Source organism: Felis catus, chromosome E2, assembly GCF_018350175.1.
Source record: "Felis catus isolate Fca126 chromosome E2, F.catus_Fca126_mat1.0, whole genome shotgun sequence".
NCBI lineage: Eukaryota > Metazoa > Chordata > Mammalia > Carnivora > Felidae > Felis > Felis catus.
Genome location: NC_058382.1, coordinates 6,634,109 through 6,658,509, shown reverse-complemented (window position 1 = coordinate 6,658,509; position 24,401 = coordinate 6,634,109). Strand labels below are relative to the sequence as shown.

Here is a 24,401-nt window from a genome sequence, read left to right as displayed (position 1 = left end):
ATGAGGTCATGACCTGAGCCGAAGTCGGCCGCTTAACGGACTGAACCACCCAGGCGCCCCTAAAGGAGACATTTCAATGAGAGGCTAGCTTTTAGGGTTTTGACAATTACTCAACTCCCCTCTTTTCATGAAGGATGAACCCTCAAAAGCACAAAGCTAAGGTTAGGAAGACAGCCTCAGACAGGGGACTAATCAGCCCACACAGCAACTAGGAATCTCTAGTCTTCTACCTTCGCCCCTAAAACAAACCTACAAACACAGAAAAGGGCAAACCTGGAGTAAATCCTCCCCTGTACCAAACCAGCACCAGACAACTTGTTGTAGGGTAGCTGATTCTGGACTTCTCCTCTGAGGTCTGGCAGGTTCTAAAATCTAGAGACTGAAGCTCTAGGCTGGAAATCAAGACAAAGTAGGTAGAATCTATAAATGTGTACAGATTGTTGTATGTTCTAAAGTGTGTAAATCAAATTTCTTTCTGCCTAAATCATCTCATTCATAAGAATACTATTTGAAAGTTGCTTGCTTAGTCCTCAAGGCACTGCATGGCAGACACTGTTCTAGAAGTTTTTTGTTCGTGGTGACACAGCAGGTAAGAGGAGGCTAGGACAAGACACCCCACAGAACACAAAGACACTCCAAGTTTTTCTGGGGACCAGGAGGGGAAGGGGTGGGATAGAAGGTATAGTAAGGTTCAGTAGGACCCACAATCAAATTCCCCTCCCAAGCTCCCAACACGGGGTCCATCTAGCCACCTAGAACCCGGAGGAACAAGGGTGAATGCCTCCCACACAACAAAGGAGCTGTCTAGTGCCATCTCTTACCCCAGCCATACAGCAGGACGGACCTACCAAGATCTGACCTTGCCCAAGCTGAGCCACAGGATGAGTTTGGAACTGACCCACGGAAAGCCAGTTCCCTCACATGCTGCATACAAAAGCCCCAGTGGTCTTTGATAAGATTCTGACAGGCACCCTCTTCAACAACCGCTTGGACCCAGGCCAAATTCTCATGTGAAGAAAAACAGACAAAGGCAGACGAACTACATGTGCCAGAACCCCCGTGGCAGCCAAACAGCCAAGAAGCACCAGCCCGTAACTAGGAAGACCATGCACCCCAAACCACACTTTCCAGAAACCTGTGGCCGTGCACAGGTGCCTCAGTTCCCACAAAAACCAAAGACGGACTAGACGGAGGTCAAACTACACTCCCCAACTTCAGCTGGGTCTGGGTCTCCTCCTCACAGGACCTGGTCCTCACTGATGGAAATGATCTTCTGGCCTCTTCCTGCGAGGCTGAACAACCTGGGGCTAGGGGCTCCAGTGACCAGGCTGGGCATCTATCCCTTTGCTCCCGTGGAGAGAAACCCCAGGAAATTATAATTCTTATAATCCACTTGACACCACCTTCTTGAGCATACAGAACACTTACAATGGCTGTTTTTAACATCATTTTCTGTTAATTCTGTCACCCATGCCAACTCTGGGTCTCTATTGACTTTTCTTCACGTTTACAGGTCCTGTTTTCCTGTTTTTGTTTTTATTTGCATCCCTGGGTAGGTTTTGACTAGATGCCAGACACTGAGTTTGACATTGTTGGTCGATGGGATTCCTTTCTATTCTTTAAATACTACTGGGCTTTGGTCTGGGAAGGAGTTAAATTACTTGGAAACAGTTTGCGTTGGTAGCCGCTTGCCTTTCTACTTTGTCAGGAGGGTTCAGAGCAGCCTTTAGTCTAGAGCCAACGTGAATCACCCAGTAGAGTCACTATTTTTCTGAAGTCCCACTGTGATTCTCCCGATGCTAGGAGGGGTTTCCATTCCGGCTGTTGGAAACACAAATTATTCCCCACGTGTGCAACCTCCAAGGATGGTTCTGCCTGTTCATTTCCAGTGGTTCTTTCTCCAGCCCTGGGAGTTTCCGCACATATATGTGCTGCTCACAACTGAAAATCCTATGGGGGCACTCTCTCACCCTGGGTGCAGCTCTGTCCTCTCCTGTGATCTGCCCCATGAACTTGAGTCGCTTTGAATTCCCCGAACTCTAAACTGTCTCAGTTCACAGACTGTCAGGATCTGATTAGATTCCCTCTCCCTGTGCTGCAGAATGGAAACTCTCTCCAGGCTATAAGCTGAGGGCAATAGTAAGGCTTCCTTCATTTGTTTCCTTTCTGAGAGACAGCTGTCCTGATGTCCCTATTACCCTATGTCTGCAGTCCATTCCTGTATTTTTCTATTATTTTCTTTTTTTTTTTTAATTTTTTTTTTCAATGTTTATTTATTTTTGGGATAGAGAGAGACAGAGCATGAACGGGGGAGGGGCAGAGAGAGAGAGGGAGACACAGAATCGGAGACAGGCTCCAGGCTCTGAGCCATCAGCCCAGAGCCCGATGCGGGGCTCAAACTCACAGACCGCGAGATCGTGACCTGGCTGAAGTCGGACGCTTAACCGACTGCGCCACCCAGGCGCCCCTTATTATTTTCCATTCTGTAATACAGTCCATTTCAGTATTTTTCATTATTTAATGAGGGTATATACATTAAACATTTACTGTTAAAGAAAAAGGGCTGTTGGAATTGGCTGTGAAAAATTCTCACACTTAGGTGTGGTATGGAGTACCATACTCAGAACGGGATAATTTATACAATTTCAGAATAGATACAAACATACGTTTGGCAACATCTGCAGCACATAAATCTCATGTTCCTTTAAAACATTTAGTTCTTCTCCAGTGTATCACTTGATTTACATATTTCAAGAGCATTCCACGGTGATCACATCTAATGACACAAGTGTAAGATTCCTTGATTTCAGGGAAAAAAGTTACTGTATTTGGACCATGATAACTAAAGACAATTACTTCTCTGAGAACATGCTTCTCTACATTTATTTAATGGCTAGGTAGGAATTTACTGTAGTATGAATTCTCTGAAATGTAATGTTTTTGTGGTAGACAAAATGATCTCCCAAAGACATTCATGTCCTAATCCCCAGAACCTGTAAATACGTTATGCTATAGGGCACAGGGCATTTGAAGTAAAAGACGCAATTGGGTATTTTAGGGCCATGTGACTCGTATCTGGAGTTTCACAGGCTCACAGTCAAGAGAGGAATTGTGCCTCAGGACAATCTGTATGCAGAGCCTCACCCAATGCTTGATTTAGAGCTTTTGAGCTGATAAGATTTAGGTGGGAGTTTTGGACTTTGAGTTGGTGCTGTTAATAGTTTGCGACATTTGGAGGTGCTGGGATAGAGCGAATGTATTTTCCATGTGGTATGGACACAAATCACTGGGTGACAGATGGTGGTCTGCAATAGGCAGGATAATGGCCCCCCAAAGATATCCACATCTTAATCTCCAGGACCTGTGAATATGTCAGAGAATAAGGCAAGGGAGAATCAAGGTAGTTAGGTGGAGTTAAGGTTGCTAATTAGCTGATTTTAAATAGGAAGGTTATCCTGGATTATCTGGGTGGGCCCAATGTAGTCACACGGGTCCTTAAATGTGGGAGAGGGAGGCAGGAGGCAGTGCCAGAGTGATGGAGGAGTTGACTGGCCATTGCTGGCTTTGAGGTGGAAGGGACCTGCAAGCCACAGATTTGGGCAGCTTCTAGAAACTGGAAGGACAAAGAGAACAGGTTCTCCCTGGAGCCTCCAGAAAGAAATGCAGTCCTGCCAACCCCTTGCTCTGAGCCCAGTGAGATGCATTTCAGACTTCAGACCTCCAGAACTATAAGATAATACATCTCTGTTATTTTAAGCCAACACATTTATGGGAATTTGTTACAGCAGCGATAAGAAACTACTACACTTGTATCTCCACATTCATCATATTCATAGGTTTTTGCTACATAACGCAATTCCTGGTGCCCAAGATTTCATTTATTAGAGAAGTCTTTCCCAGATTCATTCCCAAGGTATAAAATTGTGACACATTAGTTAGTTTGGTGACAGAATTTCCATCTTTTATTGCATTCAGGGGTCTCTCTTTCCTATGAGTTCTTCCACATTTTACTAAAAATGCTGTCTGTATTCAGTGTCTCTAATATCTTTCTACACTTCTCTGGCATGTGATTAGGTACAACTTATCATTGAAAACATCATCACATTCTTTCCTCATGTTCTGGTCCTGTGGGAATTCTTTGAGAGCAATGGAGATAATCATCTCCGGGAAACGGGTTCCCCACAATAGCTGCATTTCTGTGGACTGGGCTTTCATGGATATTTAATAAGTCTGAATTCTCACAGACGTAGCCTCCACCACTGCTGCCTCCATAGCATTTCTGCCCAAAATGAGCTCTCACATAGAATGTGTGGAGGATTCTTGCTAAAGGCTTTTCTAGTATCAGATAGATCCTGGTACCAGAGGATTTTCTTTCTTACACAATGTCTGTAACATATAAAACATAATTTATTACAGAAGGTGTGGTCACATTCACTGCATTTGCAAGACATATTCCTTGTGAAAATTCCAGATTACTTACTGAGGCCTGACTTCTTAGAAAAGGCTGTCCCAAAAACACTACATTTCTACCCCCAAGGAGCTCACTGAGGTTTAACAAGGGCCGAGTTCCCGAAGAAGGTATTTCCACAGGCACCGTGTTCATCTGGTTTTGCTCCTGGGCAAGTTTACTCACGTATAAAGAGCTATGACTCCCTGAGGAAGGTTTCTCCACTTTCAGTGAATTTATAGTTTTCTCTCTTGCATGAGTTTTCTTATGTTTCATGAGGACTGACATGTGGGCAAAGGCTTTGCCACATTCACTGCATGCATACGGCCTCTCTCCAGTATGAGTTCGCTGATGCTGAATGAGCTTTGACTTGCTCCTGAAGGCTTTTTCGCACTCACTGCATTCATAAGGTTTCTCTCCTGTATGAATTCTCTGATGCTTGGTCAGGTCTGACTTAAAAAAGAAAGTTCTTCCACATTCACTGCACTCATAAGGCTTCTCTCCTGTGTGAAGTCTCTGATGTGCAATGAGGTATGCCTTCTGGGAAAAGGCCTTCCCACACACGCTGCATCCATAGAGTTTCTCTCCAGTGTGAGATCGCTGGTGTCTATTGAGCCGGCACTTCCTGCTGAAGGCTTTTCCACATTCACTGCATCCATAGGGTTTCTCTCCTGTGTGAGTTCTCTGATGTACCATAAGCTGTGACTTCCTAGAGAACGCTTTTCCACATTCATTACATTCATGGGGCTTCTCTCCAGTATGAATTCGCTGGTGTTCAGTGAGCTGAATCTTCCTCATGAATGTCTTCCCACATTCACTGCATCCATGGGGCTTTTCTCCCCTTTCAGTTCTCTGATGTCTAATGAGCTGTGCCTTCCTGGAGAAGACCTTACCGCACTCACTGCATTCATGTGGTTTCTCTTCTGCGTAAGTTTTTTGATGTTCACCGAGCTGTGATTTAGTGCATTTAATTCCAGTAAGAGTTGTATCCTGTTGGATGTAGACAGAGGATTTCCCATATCCACTAAACTCATCAGGCTCTTCTCCTGCATATCTTCTATTCTGGAGAACAAAACCTAAATGTGATTTTAAACCTTTACAATGTGAACCAAATTTATTGTGTCTTTGTGTTAAAGGAACAAGACTTTTGCATAAATTGAAATTATTTCCAAGTGCATAATTTTGCTGACATCTTTCCAAAGTTTTAATCTCGTTTTGGTTTTCTGGGTGCCACTGCATATGGTCAATCTCCCATATTTCTTCTAGGAAAAAGAACAATGAAAACATCCATGATAATTTTAGGGGGAAAAGAAGGTTAAAAAAAAAAAAAAAGCCATGGTTTGGGCTAGCTCTAAGATCGAAGTCTAAGAGAAATGTACCCTGTGCTCTGTGAGAAAAAAACAACACTATAAAACAGCAAAAGGAAAAACACGTACTTTAGAAACAACAATGGACAGTCTACAATGAATAAATATAACTTGGGCTTCTCTCCAAATAGGACCTTGCAAAATGGAGACAAGTAAAAACAGAACCACACCATGACTGGAACAGAACAAAAGAAGACGGAGGGGATGGATCCTTTCATCCAACAAACACTGAATGCGCTGGTGTTTGGGAATACATTAGAATATGATATCAGAATATTACCATACTATGTTTGAATATTAGAATTACAATATATTGGTCACACTAAGGCAACTTATATATTCTGTCTCTGTGGAGCTGTCATTCTAGTAACGAGACAGAGAAAAAGATGGGGGGAAGGGAGGATCAAGAAGTAACCAAAGAAATAAAAAAATTACAGAACGTGCAAAACAGTGTGTATGAAGAAGGTGACAGAGTAGTAGTAGGTTAGTCTTAGATAAAATAATCATCCATGAGACAAGGAAGTTAAGGTGACATCACAGGGTAAGAATGAGCGGTGTTATACAGATAACTCAATGAATAACATTCCAAAAAGGAACAACCAATGCAAAAACTCAGAAGCAGAAAAACTTAGGCATGATCAAATAAAATAAGAGAGGCTGGTGCACCTCGACTATGTCCTTGGCTTGAGTGAAGTAGAAACAGGTAAGTTTGGAAAGGGAGGCAGAACTGAGACCATATACATGATGTAGGGAGACTTTGTTAGAAACTGGATTTTCTATCGGGGTGCCTGGGTGGTGGCTCATTTGGTTAAGCATCCAACTCTTGATTTTGGCTCAGGTCGTGATCTCAAGGTTCATGGGTTCAAGACCCCGCATTGGGCTCTGCACTTGACAACACGCAGCCCGCCTGGAATTCTATCTCCCCCTCTCTCTGCCCCTCCCCTGCTTGCATGCACATGTGTGCTCTCTCTCTCACACACAATAAATAAACATTAAAAAAAAAAAAGTTTAAAAAAACTGGATTTTATGATAAGAGCGATGGCCAGAAGCCACCAAACATTTTCCGGCAGGAATACAACCCATTCTGAATTGGTATTTCCAAATGCCACATGGCTGTTGCATGAAGAATGAACTGGAGAGGTGAAAATATTGAAAGAATACACAAGAATCTACAGCAGAGTTCAGGCAAGAGGTAACAGCACCTTCTGGGGAACCTGGATGGTTCAGTAGGTTAAGCGTCCAACTCGATATTGGCTCAGGTCGTGATCTTACGGTTGTGAGACGGAGTCCTGTGCCGGGATCTGTGCTGAGTGTGGAGCCTGCTTGGGATTCTTTCTCTCCCTGACTCTGTCTGCCTCTCCCCCGCTCAAAAGAGGTAACAAACAGCAGCTTCAGTGCGACTGACTACAATGGAGTTAGAGAAATGTACAAAAACAAGGACATAGTACAGAGAAGGGAAAGAGTGACAGGAGGAAAAGAGAAGGCTCAGTCAAGAGTGAGTGCTAGAAGAAGAAAAGGGAATCACTGAAGATAGCTCCTCGATATGTGGCTTAAGTATTTGTGTAGGGTGCTGGTGCCATTTAATACGATGAGGAAAATCAGGGAGTTAGGTTTGGTATGTGTGGGGAATCAAGCGTTCCGTTTTGAGGGATGCATCAGGTCTGAGACAAACATTCAAGAACAAATATGAAGTATCCGGTTAGATCTAGGAGTGTGGAGAAAGTTCCAGACTTCAGATAACAATTTTAAGTTGAGTACATAAACAGTACTTAAACATTTGGACTACACAGAACCAGATGAGGTAATGGACAGAGAAAGCGGAAGGCCCTGGACAAGAATTTCATGGATTCCAAGTCTTCAGAGTTTTGGGAGAGTGATATGCAAAGAGAATATGAAAATCCCATCCAGAAACATCAAACAAAGGCTGACCAAACATATAAACAACGGAGGTTTTCATAAGAAAGGGCTGAAATTGGAAAATCAGAATGCAGGATCTACGGAATCTTATCCCAAGATTATTGAGGCAAAAGAGTCAAAATCCCTTGTTACTAAACCTTTCCCCTCTCATTCCACCTGCATATCAAAACTAAACTTTTATAATAACACCAATTACCTATTTAGAGTAGTACAGTAGCCAATACTTCAACTTTCTATGTAAAAACGATACAACCTCCCTCAGTCCAATATATACAGACACGTATATGTCCACCTGGAATTTAAAAATAGGTCCTTGGTGGGGCGCCTGGGTGGCGCAGTCGGTTAAGCATCCGACTTCAGCCAGGTCACGATCTCACGGTCCGTTGAGTTCGAGCCCCACGTCGGGCTCTGGGCTGATGGCTCAGAGCCTGGAGCCTGTTTCTGATTCTGTGTCTCCCTCTCTCTCTGCCCCTCCCCCGTTCATGCTCTGTCTCTCTCTGTCCCAAAAAATAAATAAACGTTGAAAAAAAAAATAGGTCCTTGGGCCATCCGCCCTTGCCCCAGAGAAGAGTATAGCTGTCCTAACTGGTGGAAACATCAGCTTCTCCTCAGGTTCATCATACTGCAACTGTGTAATGTGCTATTCAATAAAATCTTCTGCAACAATGGGAATGTTTTATATCTGTGTTTTCTAATATGGTACCCACTAGCTGTGTGTGGCTATTGGGCACCTGAATGTGGGTGACCAGAGTGACAGAACTGAATTTGTAACTTTACGTAATGTTAAATAAATTTAAGTAGCCACATGTGACCAGTGGCCAACACAATGGACGGCACAGTATAGACCATCACATCCGTATATACTGTAATATCCATATTTGCCATTATAATCTACTTGATAGACTCATCTCCCAATTTTTTCCCTTCAACTAATGCTACATTCTTCCTTAATCTCTGTTCCTATCTCCTCTCTGGCACCAGTTAAGAGATTCTGAAGAATCATCCTCTATCCAGGAGCAAAACATTGACCTGCCTTATCTTCCACTTATTCTAGAGCTCCAAGCTCTAACTTCTTATTGTTCCAATGCTACTACCCAGCTATCTATCAAGCAAGACTCTCTAGAAATAGCAATGAAAAGCTCAGACAGAACCAAAGTCACACTTTCTAAGCCAATTATTAACATAAAATCCACAGTAATCAGCCATTTCCTTTCACATAGTCTCATCTCTCAATTGCCTTCCTCATTTCCATCTCCAAAATCTTTTTACTGACCCACAGGCCTTCCATCATCATTTTTATTTGAAACTCTAACATCTTTCTTGCAGAAATTATTTTATCATGCTTCCAAAAAGTACTTCATTCTTTCTGTAACACTTTATCAAAGCTCAATTTTCTCTAACTTTATAAAAACAGTCCTTTCTATGCCTCATAATCAAATGCTAACAATTTTAGAATTTCAGGCATCTCTGTCAACCCTTCGCAACTGAGGACTTTGGACACTTGGAAGGTATTTCTGTCCTGCATTACATTTGAACCTTTTGGAGCTGTATTTGGGTGGCAGTTCTACTACAGGGATCAGAGCACAGCTGGCCTAGCGAGCATTTCCAACCTCATTTGCTCAGGACCCTCCCCATACCTAGTAGATCAGAAGATAAATCTTAAGAGACAAAGTCTGTGGTTTGAAAAACTTCCCACACAGTTTACGCAGATCCCTGATTTAAAAACAAAACAAACAAAAAACCGAAGCAAGACCTGTTTTCAAGATGTGATAAACAGATGCACATGAATGATTATGCAGTCTGTACGCAGTAAGGAAGAGTGAGATAGAGACCCTTTCTCTGTATGGAAAAGGAAGCCTCATCCTAACCAGCGAAGCAATACAATAACACCCGTCAATCATGACTGAGTCAGTGCAGTTTAGATAGAGTACAGAGACGTTAGGGAAGATGGAGTTCCAAGTGTGCACTGGAACTTTGGGGAGATAAAAAGAAGGCAGTATCTGGACGTAAAAATGCAACACAATCAAATGCATAGATGCCAGCCGTTAGTTCACTGGACATTGTGGTATCTGTGGCATTCAATAAACTATATCACTTCTGCCTCCCCGGAATAAGTTTGTGGCTTGTTTCTGGGACATCTTCTGACCCTCCTCCTCCCAGAGCCCTGATACTTCTCACTCTACCTGGCTGGGTTCTTATCTTCTCAACTTCTAAATACATGTGGGCCTTTTTTTTTTTTTTAACCAATTCTCACTTTCATGTTTTCTCATTAAGTTTCACTGCTTTAATGCCCCCTGCCCACAAAGGAATGCAGCCATACCATGAAAAGGGACTAACTGGGGGTGCCTGGGTGGCTCAGTCGGTTAAGTGTCTGACTCCTGATTTTGTCTCAGGTCATGATCTCACAGTCATGAGATCAAGCCACATGTCAGGCTCTGTGCTGGGTGTGGAGCCTGCTTACGATTCTCTCTCACCCTCTCCTTCTGCCCCCCTTTCCCCTTCATACTCTCTCTCTCAAAAGAAATAAAAAAAGGGACAAACCAAAAACTGGAAACAGCCAGTGTGGGGGTGAGTGTAGCAACTCAGCAATCCAAGTCTAAATCATCACAGCCTACTCTGAGGTGGGACTTGAGCATGTGCATGCAATTTCCAAAGGCCTTTCCAAAACAACAAAAAGAGCTTTTTTAAAGACTGTATTTTTAAGTAATCTCTACACTCAATGCGGGGCTCGAACTCACAACCCCGAGATCAAGAGTCGCATGCTCCACTGACTGAGCCAGCCAGGCACCCCAAAACAACAAATTTAATACAAACAGCAAAGACCTTCCAAAAAGTAATAGAGAAATACGGAAAACTCAAGGCAAAACTCACCGGTGACCAGGCACCAGTGTGAACAGCAGTACAGCAGAAACTAAGTAAAATGCACTTGGAATGAAAGGATTTACCAGGAGGAAAAATGATCTCAGGTTCCGGCACTGAAGCACAAGGAAAAAGGATTTCACAGGATAATTTGCCTGGGTGCAGGCAAAATAGAGAATTAGAGATCAGATCAGACTACAGAAGGGCAGGTGTCCACTTGGGAATAACTGTCAGACTACAGAAAGCTCAGCTCGTCAGTATATATGAATACGCTCTATGATGGCAAAGACAGCATCTGGGAGAAAGGAGGACTCTGGTTTCGCATATGGGGAGTAGGACGTCAAAGGGCAGCTGCCCTGGTGGCTGGCAACGTACCTGCATTACAGTGCAGATTAGACGTTAGCAGAAGAGGTCAATTTGGGACTCTCCCAACCTGGGACTCTCTCAGAACAGGAGCTTAGGCCTTGACAATGAATGAAACTTTTTTTTTTTAATTTTTTTTTTCAACGTTGATTTATTTTTTGGGACAGAGAGAGACAGAGCATGAACGGGGGAGGGGCAGAGAGAGAGGGAGACACAGAATCAGAAACAGGCTCCAGGCTCTGAGCCATCAGCCCAGAGCCCGATGCGGGGCTCGAACTCCCGGACCGCGAGATCATGACCTGGCTGAAGTCGGACGCTTAACCGACTGCGCCACCCAGGCGCCCCTGAATGAAACTTTTAATATGAGAATTAAGCAGAAGATTTAAAAAAAACAACAGAACCTGCAAGTTGGGGAAGCAGAGGGTGAAGAAATAGATAGAGGTACCCTGAGAGACAAGGTACGTGTGGTTTCAGATGACCTCAGGGTACGTGAGTTGTCAGGGAGGGATACCAGCCCTTTCAAAAGGGGCAGGGATGTGCAGAAGATGAGAGCTGGGCCAAGTGCAAAGCCATCTGTTTGAGAGCAAGCAGGCGGAGAAGAGGAAGTGGGAACGCTGCAGAAAAAGAAAGGGAGGGGCGCCTGGGGGGCTCAGTCAATTAAGCATCTGACTCTTGATTTCGGCTCAGGTCATGATCTCATAGTTCATGAGTTCGAGCCCTGAATCGGGCCCCTCACTGACAGTGCAGAGCCTGCTTGATATTCTCTCTTTCCCTCTCCCTCTGTCCCTCCCCCACTCCTGGGCGACCTCTATAAATAAATACATATAAATAAATAAATAAGGAAGAAGGTGTGCAAAGCTGAGGCAGGAGAGAACCAGGTAAGTATATGGATCCAAGGTGGGACAGACTGTAATCAGATCTAGAAATGAGGAGAAAAAAAAAAAAAAAAAAAAACGGGGTGGGGGGAAAACCTCATCCTTTAATAGCTGACAAAGAACAGCCCTAATAAAGAACAAAGATACAGAAAGGAGTTGATTATATTTGTGTCACCAACTGGTATAAGAAAAGCTCTCCACACAACAAAGTGTTAACCTTTCCTTGACCGACTGGAATTCTAGTTTTCTTGGTTTTCCTTTCAGTCACTCACCTGGACAGGGTGGCCTCGGAGCTGCTCCCTCTACTGCCCTCAGTGGTCCTGCATGCTCCAACTGGAAGAGTGAACCTGGTTCGCTGGCTTGGTATCCTGTAAAATGGGAAATCACTGAAGACTTGGCACCAAGTATTTTAGCTTGGGCACCTACAAAAACCGGAGAAAGTTTATGCATCATTTGTACTTCAGTAAAGTAAAATCTTTTTCCTGGGGGAAGGGAGAGCGTATACACTCTAGGGCCAAACGGGAAAATAAAAGTCTATACCCTACAACATGTTAGTGCCAACCAGGAGATATTTCAGAGACACTATGGGTTCTACTCAATGAGAAATGAAAGACAACGGACTGTGATGCTGTCCTCACCCACTGACACCAGGTTCCTGTAGTTCTCCAGCATCACGTCCCGGTACAGGTCCTTCTGGGCGGGGACCAGGAGCCGCCACTCCTCCCGGGAGAAGCTCACGGCCACGTCCTCAAATGATAACGGTGCCTGTAACAACAAATGCCAATGCACTCTAAGGCAGAACAGATGATGCAGAAAAGCGGGACAGGAACACGTTCTGATTGACTTCCTGTGATAAATTATGTGCATAGTTACTATTTCACATACCACAGGACCCTGTGTCTTAGTCTCAGGCTGCTATAACAAAATAACACAGACTGGGTAGCTCATAAAAACAGTTTATTTCTTACAGTTGGGGAAGGTGGGAGGTCCCAGATCAAGGAGCCAGCATGGTTGTATTCTGTTGAGGGCCCACCTGCTGGTCCAAAGGCCCCCACCGCCTAACACCATCATCCCTGGGGGGCAAGATTTCAACATATAAATTTTGTGGGAACACAAACATTCAGACAACAGCACCATGGAATTCTACTAATTAGTTCTTTGTAGGCTAAAAGAGTATCAAAACAATATTCGAAAATATTTTCAGAGACAAAACAATGTGCAGAAGGAAATGTTCATTCTTTGTTTATAAGTGAAAAACTATCCATCATCTAAACACCCATCAAAAGCAGGCAAGAATGTGTTACAGCACCTCCATGCTGTAATAAACCATGCAAATGTTAAAATCAATTTGGTAGATATAAACATTGGTATCAATGATCTTCAAGGCATTCTCTTACATGAAAAAAAAAAAAAAAATCAAGTCCCCAACTAGTATATATGTATTCCAGACATATCTTTATAGATTAAAGACCAAAAATCTTTATAGATTTAAGATTTTTTTTGATTTATTTATTTTTGAGAGAGACAGAAAAAGACTGCAAGTGGGAGAGGGGTAGACAGAGAGGGAAAAGATCTGAAGTGGGCTCTGAGCTGACAGCAGCAGGCCGGATGCAGGGCTCAAACTCACAAACCATGAAATCATGACCTGAGCTGAGTCGGATGCTTAACTGACTGAGCCACCCAGGTGCCCCTAAAAAATCTTAACATATACCCATACGTATGCATATAGAAATGTGTATAAATATATTCTACCACATGTCAATTATACAGAGATTAGTCAGAGACCCAAACTATTAACATCTGTTACTCCTTGGTTTGGGGGTTGGGCAGGAAAAGGTAAAAGGGGATATTCTCTTTTAGTGCGAATACTTCTTTTTGCTTGACTTTTTTACATTTAAATATAGCCATGCACCATTAAGTATTTAAAAATACAAAGGCCAGGGGCACCTGGGTGGCTCAGTCAGTTAAGCATCTGACTTTGGCTCAGGTCATGATCTCACGGTTCATGAGTTCGAGCCCCGTGTCGGGCTCTTTGCTGACACCTCAGAGTCTGAAGCCTGCTTCAGATTCTAAGTCTCCCTCTCTCTCTCGGCTCCTCCCCTACTCGTGCTCTGTCTGTCTCTCTCTCAAAAATAAATAAACGTTAAAAAAAATTAAAATAAATAAAATAAAAATACAAAGGCCAAACTAAGAATAGTTGACTCTGACTTCTTTTTCTGAACCTGTGGTTAAGAAGGTATAGGGGCGCCTGGGTGGCTCAGTTGCTTAAGTGTCCGATTTCGGCTCAGGTCATGATCTCACAGTCTGTGGGTTCGAGCCTTGTATCAGGCTCTGTGCTGACAGCTCAGAGCCTGGAGCCTGCTTTGGATTCTGTGTCTCCCTAGCTCCCTGCCCCTCCCCTATTCTCTCTCTCTCTCTCTCTCTCTCTCTCTCTCTCAAAATTAAATAAACATTAAAAAATTTAAAAAGTTAAAAAAGAAGGTATAAAGGAGGGGCCGTGCTGTCAGCACAAAGCCCGCTTTGGATCCTGTCTCCCCTTCTCTCTCTGCTCCTCTCACACATAACATGCGTGCAGGTGCATCCTCTCTCTCTTTTTCTCTCCCTAGAAAACAAACAAACAAAAAGGTGTACAGGGAGCATTGTCACTATCTGTATTCCAAGCTGTTATCAAAGAATGGAACTTTTAGCTGTCTTCCGCCAAATGGCAGAATTCTTCATGGAGAATGGCTCAAAGGTCAAGCAGCCCATTCATTCTATTAAATAATCCAGGCTTTATTCCTGGGTAAAGTGTGGACTGCTGGAAGGTTCTATTGTCAAGGTGCGCTGCTTTTGAAGAATTCTGTCCAATCCAGTTCTGCTCTGGCATTACCCCCTGAGCTTACTCTGAGGAACACGATGAGAAAAAGCCAAGGGAAGCATCCTATGCCTTTATGACATGGTTGATATTGAGGACACTGTCTACCACAAAATCTCTCTGGAGGGCTAGGAAAAGAAATTTCTTAGACTCTCTGAGCAATGAGATTACTTTCCCTGAAGAAATGGTTCGCTTTCCCCTCACGGACACTGCAAATCATGTAATATTTCGTGTTTTTCTTAGTACCACAGCTGCCAAGAGGAGGAGACACAAGTTCAAAGCTAAGGCAGCCCACAAGGCCTTATAGAGCCATTTAGCTCCCATCCTTAAGGACTTTGTATGGACCTTAGGACCTATGTATATCCCTTGCTTCCTAATTTGCCCAGATTTGAAGATTATAACCCAAACTTATTTTCCAACAGATCCCGACTTTTATCAACATATACTGTCTCATTTTATCAGACTGTCTGTTAGAAGCTTCCACAAATCCACTGGGAAACAAAGGACAGAAAGGTACAACAAACCTCACCTGGGCCTTGGTCATTTTCTCCTGTTCTTAAAAAGGGCTACAAACTCCAGGATATGCTCTGTCTTCTGTCTGCTCTGGGCCTGCCCAGAAGAGACGGTCAAGGTATCTCAGGTCAGGCTGCTGCCAGAAATGATGACCTCCCAGGCCTGGAACCTCTTCCTTCTTCTAGGACCAATAATGCCTTGTTCCCCTGGACTAGAACCTGTGGATTCAAGAGCAAATTAATGGCAAGAGGACATTCACCTGGGACCACAGCTCTCTACGGCTGTGTGGATTCTAACAACAGGCCCCAACATTTCCTCTGTCTCTTTAACACCCAGGAAGCTTTTACATCATGAGGCCAGGCTCCATGGGGAGATACGGAATGGGTGAGAGGAATGCCTTTTTTTTTGGGGGGGGGGGCAAAGTTGGACAAGAATGGATATGAAAGAAATGGGAGAAGAACACGGCTCATGGTCTTGCCTGCTGTCAATTTCTCACACAGATCAATTTTAGGAAAGATAATGTATATAAGTGGTGGCTTTGGAAACTGCCTTAAACCCACCTGTGCCTACACATCCCTAAAATTTTTGTTTATTGCACTGGAGCAATTATCCCATTTGAAGACCAAGGTACTATACAAATCATGACCATTGTCTTATTTAATCCTCAGTACTACTCTATAAGGTAAGCATTATCTCCATTTTTTTTTAATTTTTTTTTTTAACGTTTATTTATTTTTGAGACAGAGAGAGACAGAACATGAACGGGGGAGGGTCAGAGAGAGGGAGACACAGAATCCGAAACAGGCTCCAGGCTGTCAGCACAAGGCCTGACGCGGGGCTTGAACTCACCGACCGCGAGATCATGACCTGAGCCGAAGTCGGACGCTTAACCGACTGAGCCACCCAGGCGCCCCAGCATTGTCTCCATTTTAAGCGCAAGTAAGCTGAGGCTCGGTCAGGTGAAGTGTGTTGTCCAGGTTAACATCCTTCCTAAGCAGCAACGTGGGATCTGAATCCACATCTGCCTCTCTCCTTTATGACATATCCCTTTTCCAATAGCCTCACGATACAGTTTTCTCTCTCTCTCTCTCTCTCTCTCTCTCTCTCTCTCTCTCTTTCTCATGCACTTTATGAACTTGACTCCCTTGGCACATCACACTGTGGAGTGGCCATACTGTGGAGTGGCTATATGGTCACAGTTACAAAAACAGAGCCCCTGCAACTGTCTCTTGTAATATCTGTTGTGCACCCCCAGCCAGCTCCTTCCACATAATCAGGAAAGCAAATGCAGCCCCATTCTTGCCTCAGTAGCAGCAGATCAGAGATCAGTCTCCCCACGGGCCAAGCCCTGGAGTCATGCTGGAAACTGGAAACCCACACCGAGGACACCAACACCATGAAGTCAATTTGAATACCGCTTTCACCCTACAAGGCAGCAACTAGGGAGTTAGATAGGAATGAGTTTACAACTGAGATCTCTAGGAATGGAGATCAAGGACCCAACTGTTTCCAAGAAGCTCCTTGGCAGACTTTCCCTCACATTTAACAGATCAGAGCTGCGTAAAATGTTCACGCCTGGAACACAGCAGTGAAACTGAGAATGGCAATGGACGTACCCTGACTGGTAGGACTAATCTGCATTTCCTGCTGAACTGAATGTTAAGGTCAAGTTCCCAGATGGATAGCTATCTAAATAAAATAGGGATTTTTTTTTTTAAGGGGCATAGATGTCAGGTTGGCAGCCAACCTCTTTATTTTATTAGTCCTTTATTTTAGTAGCCACTAAAATAAATTAATAGGTTACAGGAGAAAAGCCTAAATTGATATTTAAAAAGCAGTTCATAAGATACAGTATTCTTTTTGTTACAAACCTAGGAATGGAGTGGCTACTTCCTTAGACTCATGGTACAATGGGAAATAGATATTTGGTATTTGTCCCAGATTCCTGGCACAGAGCTCCTAAAATCTCTGGACTCTCTGGAGAGACAAGAGTAGCTTTTATATGCCAATGATTTATGGGTGGCTGGGGGTCCCCAAATAGCCTCAGGATGGGACTTGGTCCCCAAAAAGACCAAGGCATGATTAGAGGGTTGGAACTTTCAGCCTCACCTCTGGAACCTCTGGGAAGCCAAGAAGGGCTGGAGATTGAGCTTGGTCAATGATTTAATCAATCAGGCCTATTTAATCCACAAAATCTCCTACATTACAGGGTTTGGAGAGCTTCTGAGTTGGTGAACACTTCGAGGTGCCAAGAGGGTGGTGTACCCCAACCGCACAGGGACACAAGCTCCTGTGCTCAGGACCCTTCTGGACACTACCCCATGTACCTCTTCACCTGGCTGTTCCTTTATATCTCTTATAATAAACTGGTGATAGTAAGTAAAGTAGTTACTTTACTGAGTTCTGTGAGCTGTTCCAGCAAATTACTGAACTTGAGGAGAGGGGGTGTGTAGAAACCCCTGAGGTACTGTTTAGGTCCACTGATAGAGGATTAACTGAATGAATAATTATATTCTACCTAATGGAATATTATGTGATTATTTAATATGTTAATACATATTTCCGAAAATAAAAAATGTCCACGCTATACAGCTCAATGAACAAAGCACATTTCTACTCATTATGTATATAATATGATACTGTATTTCTGCCAAAGTAAAGCAATACATCTACACCTGTGTGTGTGTGTGTGTGTGTGTGTGTGTGTGTGTGTGTGTGCGTGTGTTTATACACACAAAAATAAATATAACAATGGGAATAACTGTTATAGCTGGCTCTGTAGATTGGGAAAATGGAATTCACGTCTTTTTTCTTCCCTGCAATACCACAGGATTTTTTTTAATTAAATATTTTTAAATTAAAAAAAAATCTCCATTTGAAATAAAACTAAAGATGTTGCAGGTCATTGTAAATTGACAGCCATAGGCTTTGAGAAGGAATGAAGGGAGGACAGAAGAAAACAAGTACCCTGGCCCATAAGATACCCTAGCTTCAGGATTTGGCTGAGTGCTTCATCATTCTATAGTTTAACTTGTTCTTCCCCACCTCCCCTAAACTTTTCTTATAACCTGGGTAGTTGGACTTATGAGGTCTGATGACTCTTTTGGCAAGAATCTTTCATTAATGGTGCCATATACTTAATGCAACATGTTGACACGTAAGAGGAGGAAAAAAGGAAACAGAAGAGGGGCTGTTAAAGAATAACAGAGACCTAAGGGGTATAAGAAGGAAATGTAATGCACATTATTTGGGTCATAACTCAAACAACCCAATGTTAAGGGCAACATTGCCAATATCAGAAAAAATTTGAATATGAATATGCACTGGGTCTTGGGTCAAATAAAAGAATTATTCATTTTGATACATTTGAAAATGGCCTACTGGTTATGAATTTTTTAAATGACCTTACCAGTTAGAGATGCACAAGAGAATATTTACAAGTTTAAGGACAACAGGCCTTGGATGTGCTATGACATTCTCCAGAGAAAAACGAGAAGTGGCAGAGGCATGATGAACCTGACTGGCCATGAGTTGATAATTGTGGAAGCTTAGTGATGGGCATGAATTGTACTGTTCTCTCTACTCTGAATCTCCATGAAAAAAAGTTAAAAAGAAAAAAGTCATCAGGGCCTGATGACTTCTACCTAAAGTTTACAGTACAGATGATTCTGGTATTATATAAACTCTCACAGATCACAGTAAAGTAGGAGAAGTTTCTGTACTAATTGTATGAAGCCAGCACTTTAAAATACTAATCACTACGGGGCTCCTGGGTGGCTCAGTTGGTTGAGCATCTGACTTCAGCTTGGGTCATGATCTCGTGGTTCATGGGTTTGGGCCCCATGTCGGGCTCTGTGCTGACAGCTCGGAGCCTGGAGCCTGCTCTGGATTCTGTGTCTCCCTCTCTCTCTGCCCCTCCCCTGCTCATGCTCTCTGTCTCTCAAAAATAAGTAATGTTTAAAAAAAATTTTTTATAAATAAATATTAAAGTAAATAAATAAATAAAATACTAATCATTAGATTTTTTTTAGAAAAAGAGAGAACTACAATAGATGCTTGCTTATACATTGATTTTCATTCTTCCTTCTTTTTAAAAAATGTTTATTTTAAGACAGAGCACAAGCATGAGTAGGGCAGGGACAGAGAGGGAGAGAGAAAGAATCCCAAACAGGCTTGGTGCTAAGAGTGCAGAGACTGATGTGGGACTTGAACTCACGAACTGTGAGATCACGGCCTAAGCCAAAATCAAGGGTAGGATGTTAACCGAATGAGCCGCCCAGGCGCCCCAAAATGGAGATTTTTCTAGATATCATTTTGGTATTGCTTTCTAAGCTTAATTACACTGTAGTAGAGAAAATCTTCCAAATGATTTCAATCCTTTGAAATTTGTTTAGACTGGCTTTATGGCCTACCACATGCAAACTTTATATAAATGTTCTATGTGCATCTGAGGAAAATTGTTGGGTGGAGTGTTTTACATCTATCAAGTTTGTTAATCATGTTATTCTTGTTAATCATGTTATTCTAACGGTTCAGGGTTAGCACTATCGTAGGCTGGTGACCTGTTTTTGTAAATAATGTTTTTCCAGACCTCGGCCATACCCATTTGTTTATGTATTTTCTATGGTTACTTTCATCTTACAATGGCAGAGCTAAGCAGGTGCAGAGAGACTATCTGGCCCGCAGAGCCTAAAATATTTACTCTCGCTGCCCTTTACAGAAAGTTTGCTGACCACTGTTAAACTATAGCCTTCTAGCTTTTTCTCTCCTTGTTCTATGTTACCGAGAGAGGTGTGCTGAGAACTCCCATTATCACTGGGCATTTGTCATTTCTCCTTGTATCTAGTACACCCTACATTCAGGAATTCTACTAAGTGTATACCCAGTACAGCTTTTATGCACCAAAAAGTACAAAAATGTTCATGTCAGCACTACTCATAATAGACACAAGTCAGTAACAACCTAAATGTCTGTTAATAGCAGAATGGATACATAATATAATCACACCAAAGAATACTACACAGCAGTGAAAAGAAATGACCTACTGCTATATGCAACAATTTAGATCAATTTCACAACAAAATACTGAGCAAAAGAAGGCAGATACAAAAGGACAGGTAACCTATGGTTCCATCTGCATAAAGTTAACAACCAGGCAAATTTAATATAATGTTTTTAGGATAAGAATACCTCTAGAGAAGAAGGGGATTAGGATGAGTTGGCACTCCTAGGTTGTTATAATAGCTTATTTTTTCATTTTTCATTTATACTTTAAAAATGCTTAAATTTTTTTTTAATTAATTTATTTATTTCTGAGAGAGGGACAGAAAAAGCATGAGCAGGGGAGGGGCAGAGAGAGGGGGCGAGAGAGAATCCCAAGCAGGCTCCACACTGCCAGCATGGGAGTCCAATGTGGGGCTCAGACTCACGAACCGTGAGATCATGACCTGAGCCAAAACCAAGAGCTGGATGCTTAACTGACTGAGCCACCCAGGTGCCCCTTGAAAAATACTTTAAAATAATTTTTTAATGTTTAATTTATTTATTTTCGAGAGAGGGAGAGAGAAAGGAGAGGGCAAATAGAGAATCTCAAGCAGGCTCCAGGCTATCAGCACAGAGCCCAACGTGGGGCTGGAACCCACGAACCATGAGATCATGACCTGAGCTGAAATCAAAAGTCAGACGCTGGGGCACCTGGGTGACTCAGTCAGTTGAGCGTCCAACTTCAGCTCAGGTCATGATCTCGCAATTCGTGAGTTTGAGCCCTGCATCGGGCTCTGTGCTGACAGCTCAGAGCCTGGAGCCTGCTTCAGGTTTCTGTGTCTCCCACTCTCTGCCCCTCCCCCCACTCATGCTGTCTGTCTGTCTCTCTCTCAAAAATAAACATTAAAATTAAAAAAAAAAAAAAGTAGGATGCTTAACCAACTGGCCCACCTAGGCGCCACTTAATTTTTTTTTTAATGTTTATTTATTTGGGGGGGGGGGCGCAGAGAGAGATGGGGACAGAAGATCTGAAGCAGGCTCAGTGCTGACAGCAGTGGGCCCCATGCAGGGCTCCAACCCACGAACTGAAAGATCATGACCTGAGCCGAAACCAAAAGTTGGACTGACTCACCCAGATGCCCCTACTTGAAAAATACTCTTAAAGAAAAGTACAGCTCAGTTTCACTTATAAATGTAGAAGCAAATATTTTTAAATTTTATTATGAAAAATTCCAAATCAAAGAAGAAGAAACAGTATAATTAAACCCCATGCACAAAGAAAGAGGAAAGAACAGTATAATCAAATTCCTCACATCCATTGTGTCTTCAATAGTTAGCAACGCAAACCTAATTTTGTGTATCTACACCACCACTCATCTCCCTCTACCACTGGATTATTCTAAAGCAAATCTGAGACATCTTTTTATTTCTAGACGCAAAAATACTAAGTAAAATATTAGCAAATAAAACCCAACCACATATTAAAAGAACAAATCATTATGGAGAAGTATGGTTTCTCCCAGGAATATAAGACACTGGGAAATCTAGCTATCTATAAAGCAAATATTAGAGAGAGGAAAAATGTAAATGAAAATAATTTTATAAAGTGATTCGAAGAGCTTTAATATACAGCATAGTGATTACAATCAACACTGTACCATAGAACTGAAAGCTTTAAGATCTAAGCAAGTAGATCTTAAATGTTTTCACCACATAAAAGAAATAGTAATTACGGGGGCACCTGGGTGGCTCAGTCGGTTGAGCGTCCGACTTCGGCTCAGGCCATGATCTCACAGTTTGTGAGTTCGAGCCCCGCGTCGGGCTCTGTGCTGACAGCTCAGAGCCTGGAGCCTGCTTCAGATTCTGTGTCTCCCTCTCTCGCTGCCCCTTCCCTGCTCATACTCTGTCTCTCTCTGTCTCTCAAAAATGAATAAATGTTAAAAAAAAAATTTTTTTTTAAAGAAATAGTAATTATGTGACATGATGCAGGTGTTAGCTAACTTAAGGTAATAATTATTTTGCAATACGTAAGTATATTAAATCAACACAGTTGTACACCTTAAACTTACAGAATGTTATATGTCAATTATATCTCACTAAAGCTGGGGGGGGGGATCTTTGAGAATGGTGGGGGGGGATCTTTGAGAAAGAGGAATAAAGCTTGATAAATCACGGCTACCATTTATTCAGACTAGACTAGGTGCCAGGCACTACACTTTGTATTTATTTTATTTTTTATTTATTTATTTTTTTTAAAGTTTTTAATTTTTTTTTTTAACATTTATTTATTTTTGAGACAGGAAGAGACAGCTCATGAATGGGGGAGGGTCAGAGAGAGGGAGACACAGAATCTGAAACAGGCTCCAGGCTCTGAGCTGTCAGCACAGAGCCCGATGCAGGGCTCGAACTCACGGACCGTGAGATCATGACCTGAGCCGAAGTCCGCCGCTTAACCGACTGCGCCACCCAGGCGCCCCTACACTTTGTATTTAAAGAACATCTGCTAGGGGCCCCTGGGTGGCGCAGTCGGTTAAGCGTCCGACTTCGGCCAGGTCATGATCTCGCGGTCCGTGAGTTCGAGCCCCGCGTCAGGCTCTGGGCTGGTGGCTCGGAGCCTGGAGCCTGTTTCTGATTCTGTGTCTCCCTCTCTCTCTGCCCCTCCCCCGTTCATGCTCTGTCTCTCTCTGTCCCAAAAATAAATAAACGTTGAAAAAAAAATTAAAAAAAATAAAATAAAGAACATCTGCTAATTTAATTTTCATAATGACGCTACGAACTAGGAATTACGATAGCTTTTTCACAAATGAAGAAACTGACTCAGACATTAACCTCCCCAAGTCAGAGGCAGAGGCAGGTTCTTCTTATTCCACAGTCCATACACTTGCCACCTGACCAAAATTATTTGCAGGTAACAAAAACCGTCAACTAGAAAATATAAAGGAATTGATTTATAAGCTAGTAGCAGTAACGGTAGTAGACTGAGGTGACAGAATAAACGTACCTTTTAAAGTTTTGTTCTTGTGCATTATATAAAATTAGAAGAAAGAAAAAAGAGGGAGTGGGGTCATAAGGAGAAAAACCACACCATTTACCATTACAACAACAGTATAAACTATTTTTAATTTTTTTTAATGTTTTATTTATTTTTGAGAAAGAGTACAAGCCTGGGAGGGGCAGAAAGAGAGGGATACACAGAATCGGAAACGGGCTCCAGACTCTGAGCTTTCAGCACAGAACCTGATGCGAGGCTGGAACTCGAGAACTGTGAGATCATGACCTCAGCCAAAGTCAGACGCTTCACCAACCGAGCCACCCAGGCAACCCAACAGTATAAACTATTTAGGAATAAACATAACCAGATATGTCTAAGACACATGTGGAAAAATCACCACCACAGCTGGTCAAATCCTCTTTAAACACTTGGGTTAAAGGAAATCCATCAAATGTTCCAGAAAGTGGTGGACCTAACCCTCATCAGTTCCACCCAAATTAAAGCACCCACTTGATGGAACATAACTGCAGTAATTAAAAAAAAAAGAAAGATGAAAATTTCCAGAGTTAAAAATATGGAAATAGCTGATAAAATTAAGTCACTACCTACACAAAACTGATCCCAACACTAAAAGCGAAATACACTATATTTTAACAAGAGTTATTTTCTGGAGTATGTAGGAGTTTGGGCATGTCATTACATGGGCAGGAAATAAAACTGGAAACATGTACTTTCAATAAGAATATACAGTAAACATGGACGCAAGTGGCCAGAAACCCCATCTTTGAAAGTAAGGATGTGAAAAGCATCAACAACGGAACTCCCCATAGGCGGTCACCGACACGGACACGACTCCCGCTTTCCCCGACCAGACACCCCACAGCGCTACTCTCTCCAAGTGCACGTCCCAACACGGAACCCCCACGTGACCCTCCGACACAGAACACCCCAGCGGGAATTCCCACTAGCTTCCCCCAACACCGACCCCCCACGAGCTCCGGGGTTTGAAAAACAAAAAACAAAAAACCAACGAGCTCTCCCTGGCCCCGAAACACTCCCAGAACCGACACTGACCTGGCGATGGCCTCGCTCTTCACCACTGGAGAAAACCACGGTACCACGTCTCTAAACACTTTGCCTCTGTGTCCACAGAACCCCCCGAGTCCCACCTCAGCCTCTCCCAGACGCTCACGGAAAGGATGGTGACCGGTAAGGGTCAGCGCGCGTCGTT

At 42.9% G+C, this 24,401-nt stretch overlaps 1 protein-coding gene across 7 annotated transcripts in view; it reads right to left on the bottom strand.

Moving 5' to 3' along the window:
* Positions 1-24,398, bottom strand: part of LOC102901153 (zinc finger protein 577) — a 52,732-nt gene extending 28,334 nt beyond the window's left edge. For 2 of the 7 annotated variants that reach the window (XM_045046249.1, XM_045046250.1), the window contains exons 1-4: positions 24,245-24,397; positions 15,212-15,413; positions 12,467-12,593; positions 12,101-12,196 (exon numbers count right to left, since the gene is read on the bottom strand). In XM_045046249.1, coding sequence (XP_044902184.1) covers positions 12,101-12,196; positions 12,467-12,593; positions 15,212-15,226 — 238 coding nt within the window. In that variant the 5' untranslated portion in view covers positions 15,227-15,413; positions 24,245-24,397. Of the gene's footprint in view, positions 1-3,935; positions 5,710-12,100; positions 12,197-12,466; positions 12,594-15,211; positions 15,414-24,244 lie in introns of those variants that run through there. The other 5 variants (XM_045046245.1, XM_045046246.1, XM_045046247.1 and 2 more) reach the window with 5 other exon arrangements.
* Between the last annotated feature and the right edge of the window lie 3 nt (positions 24,399-24,401).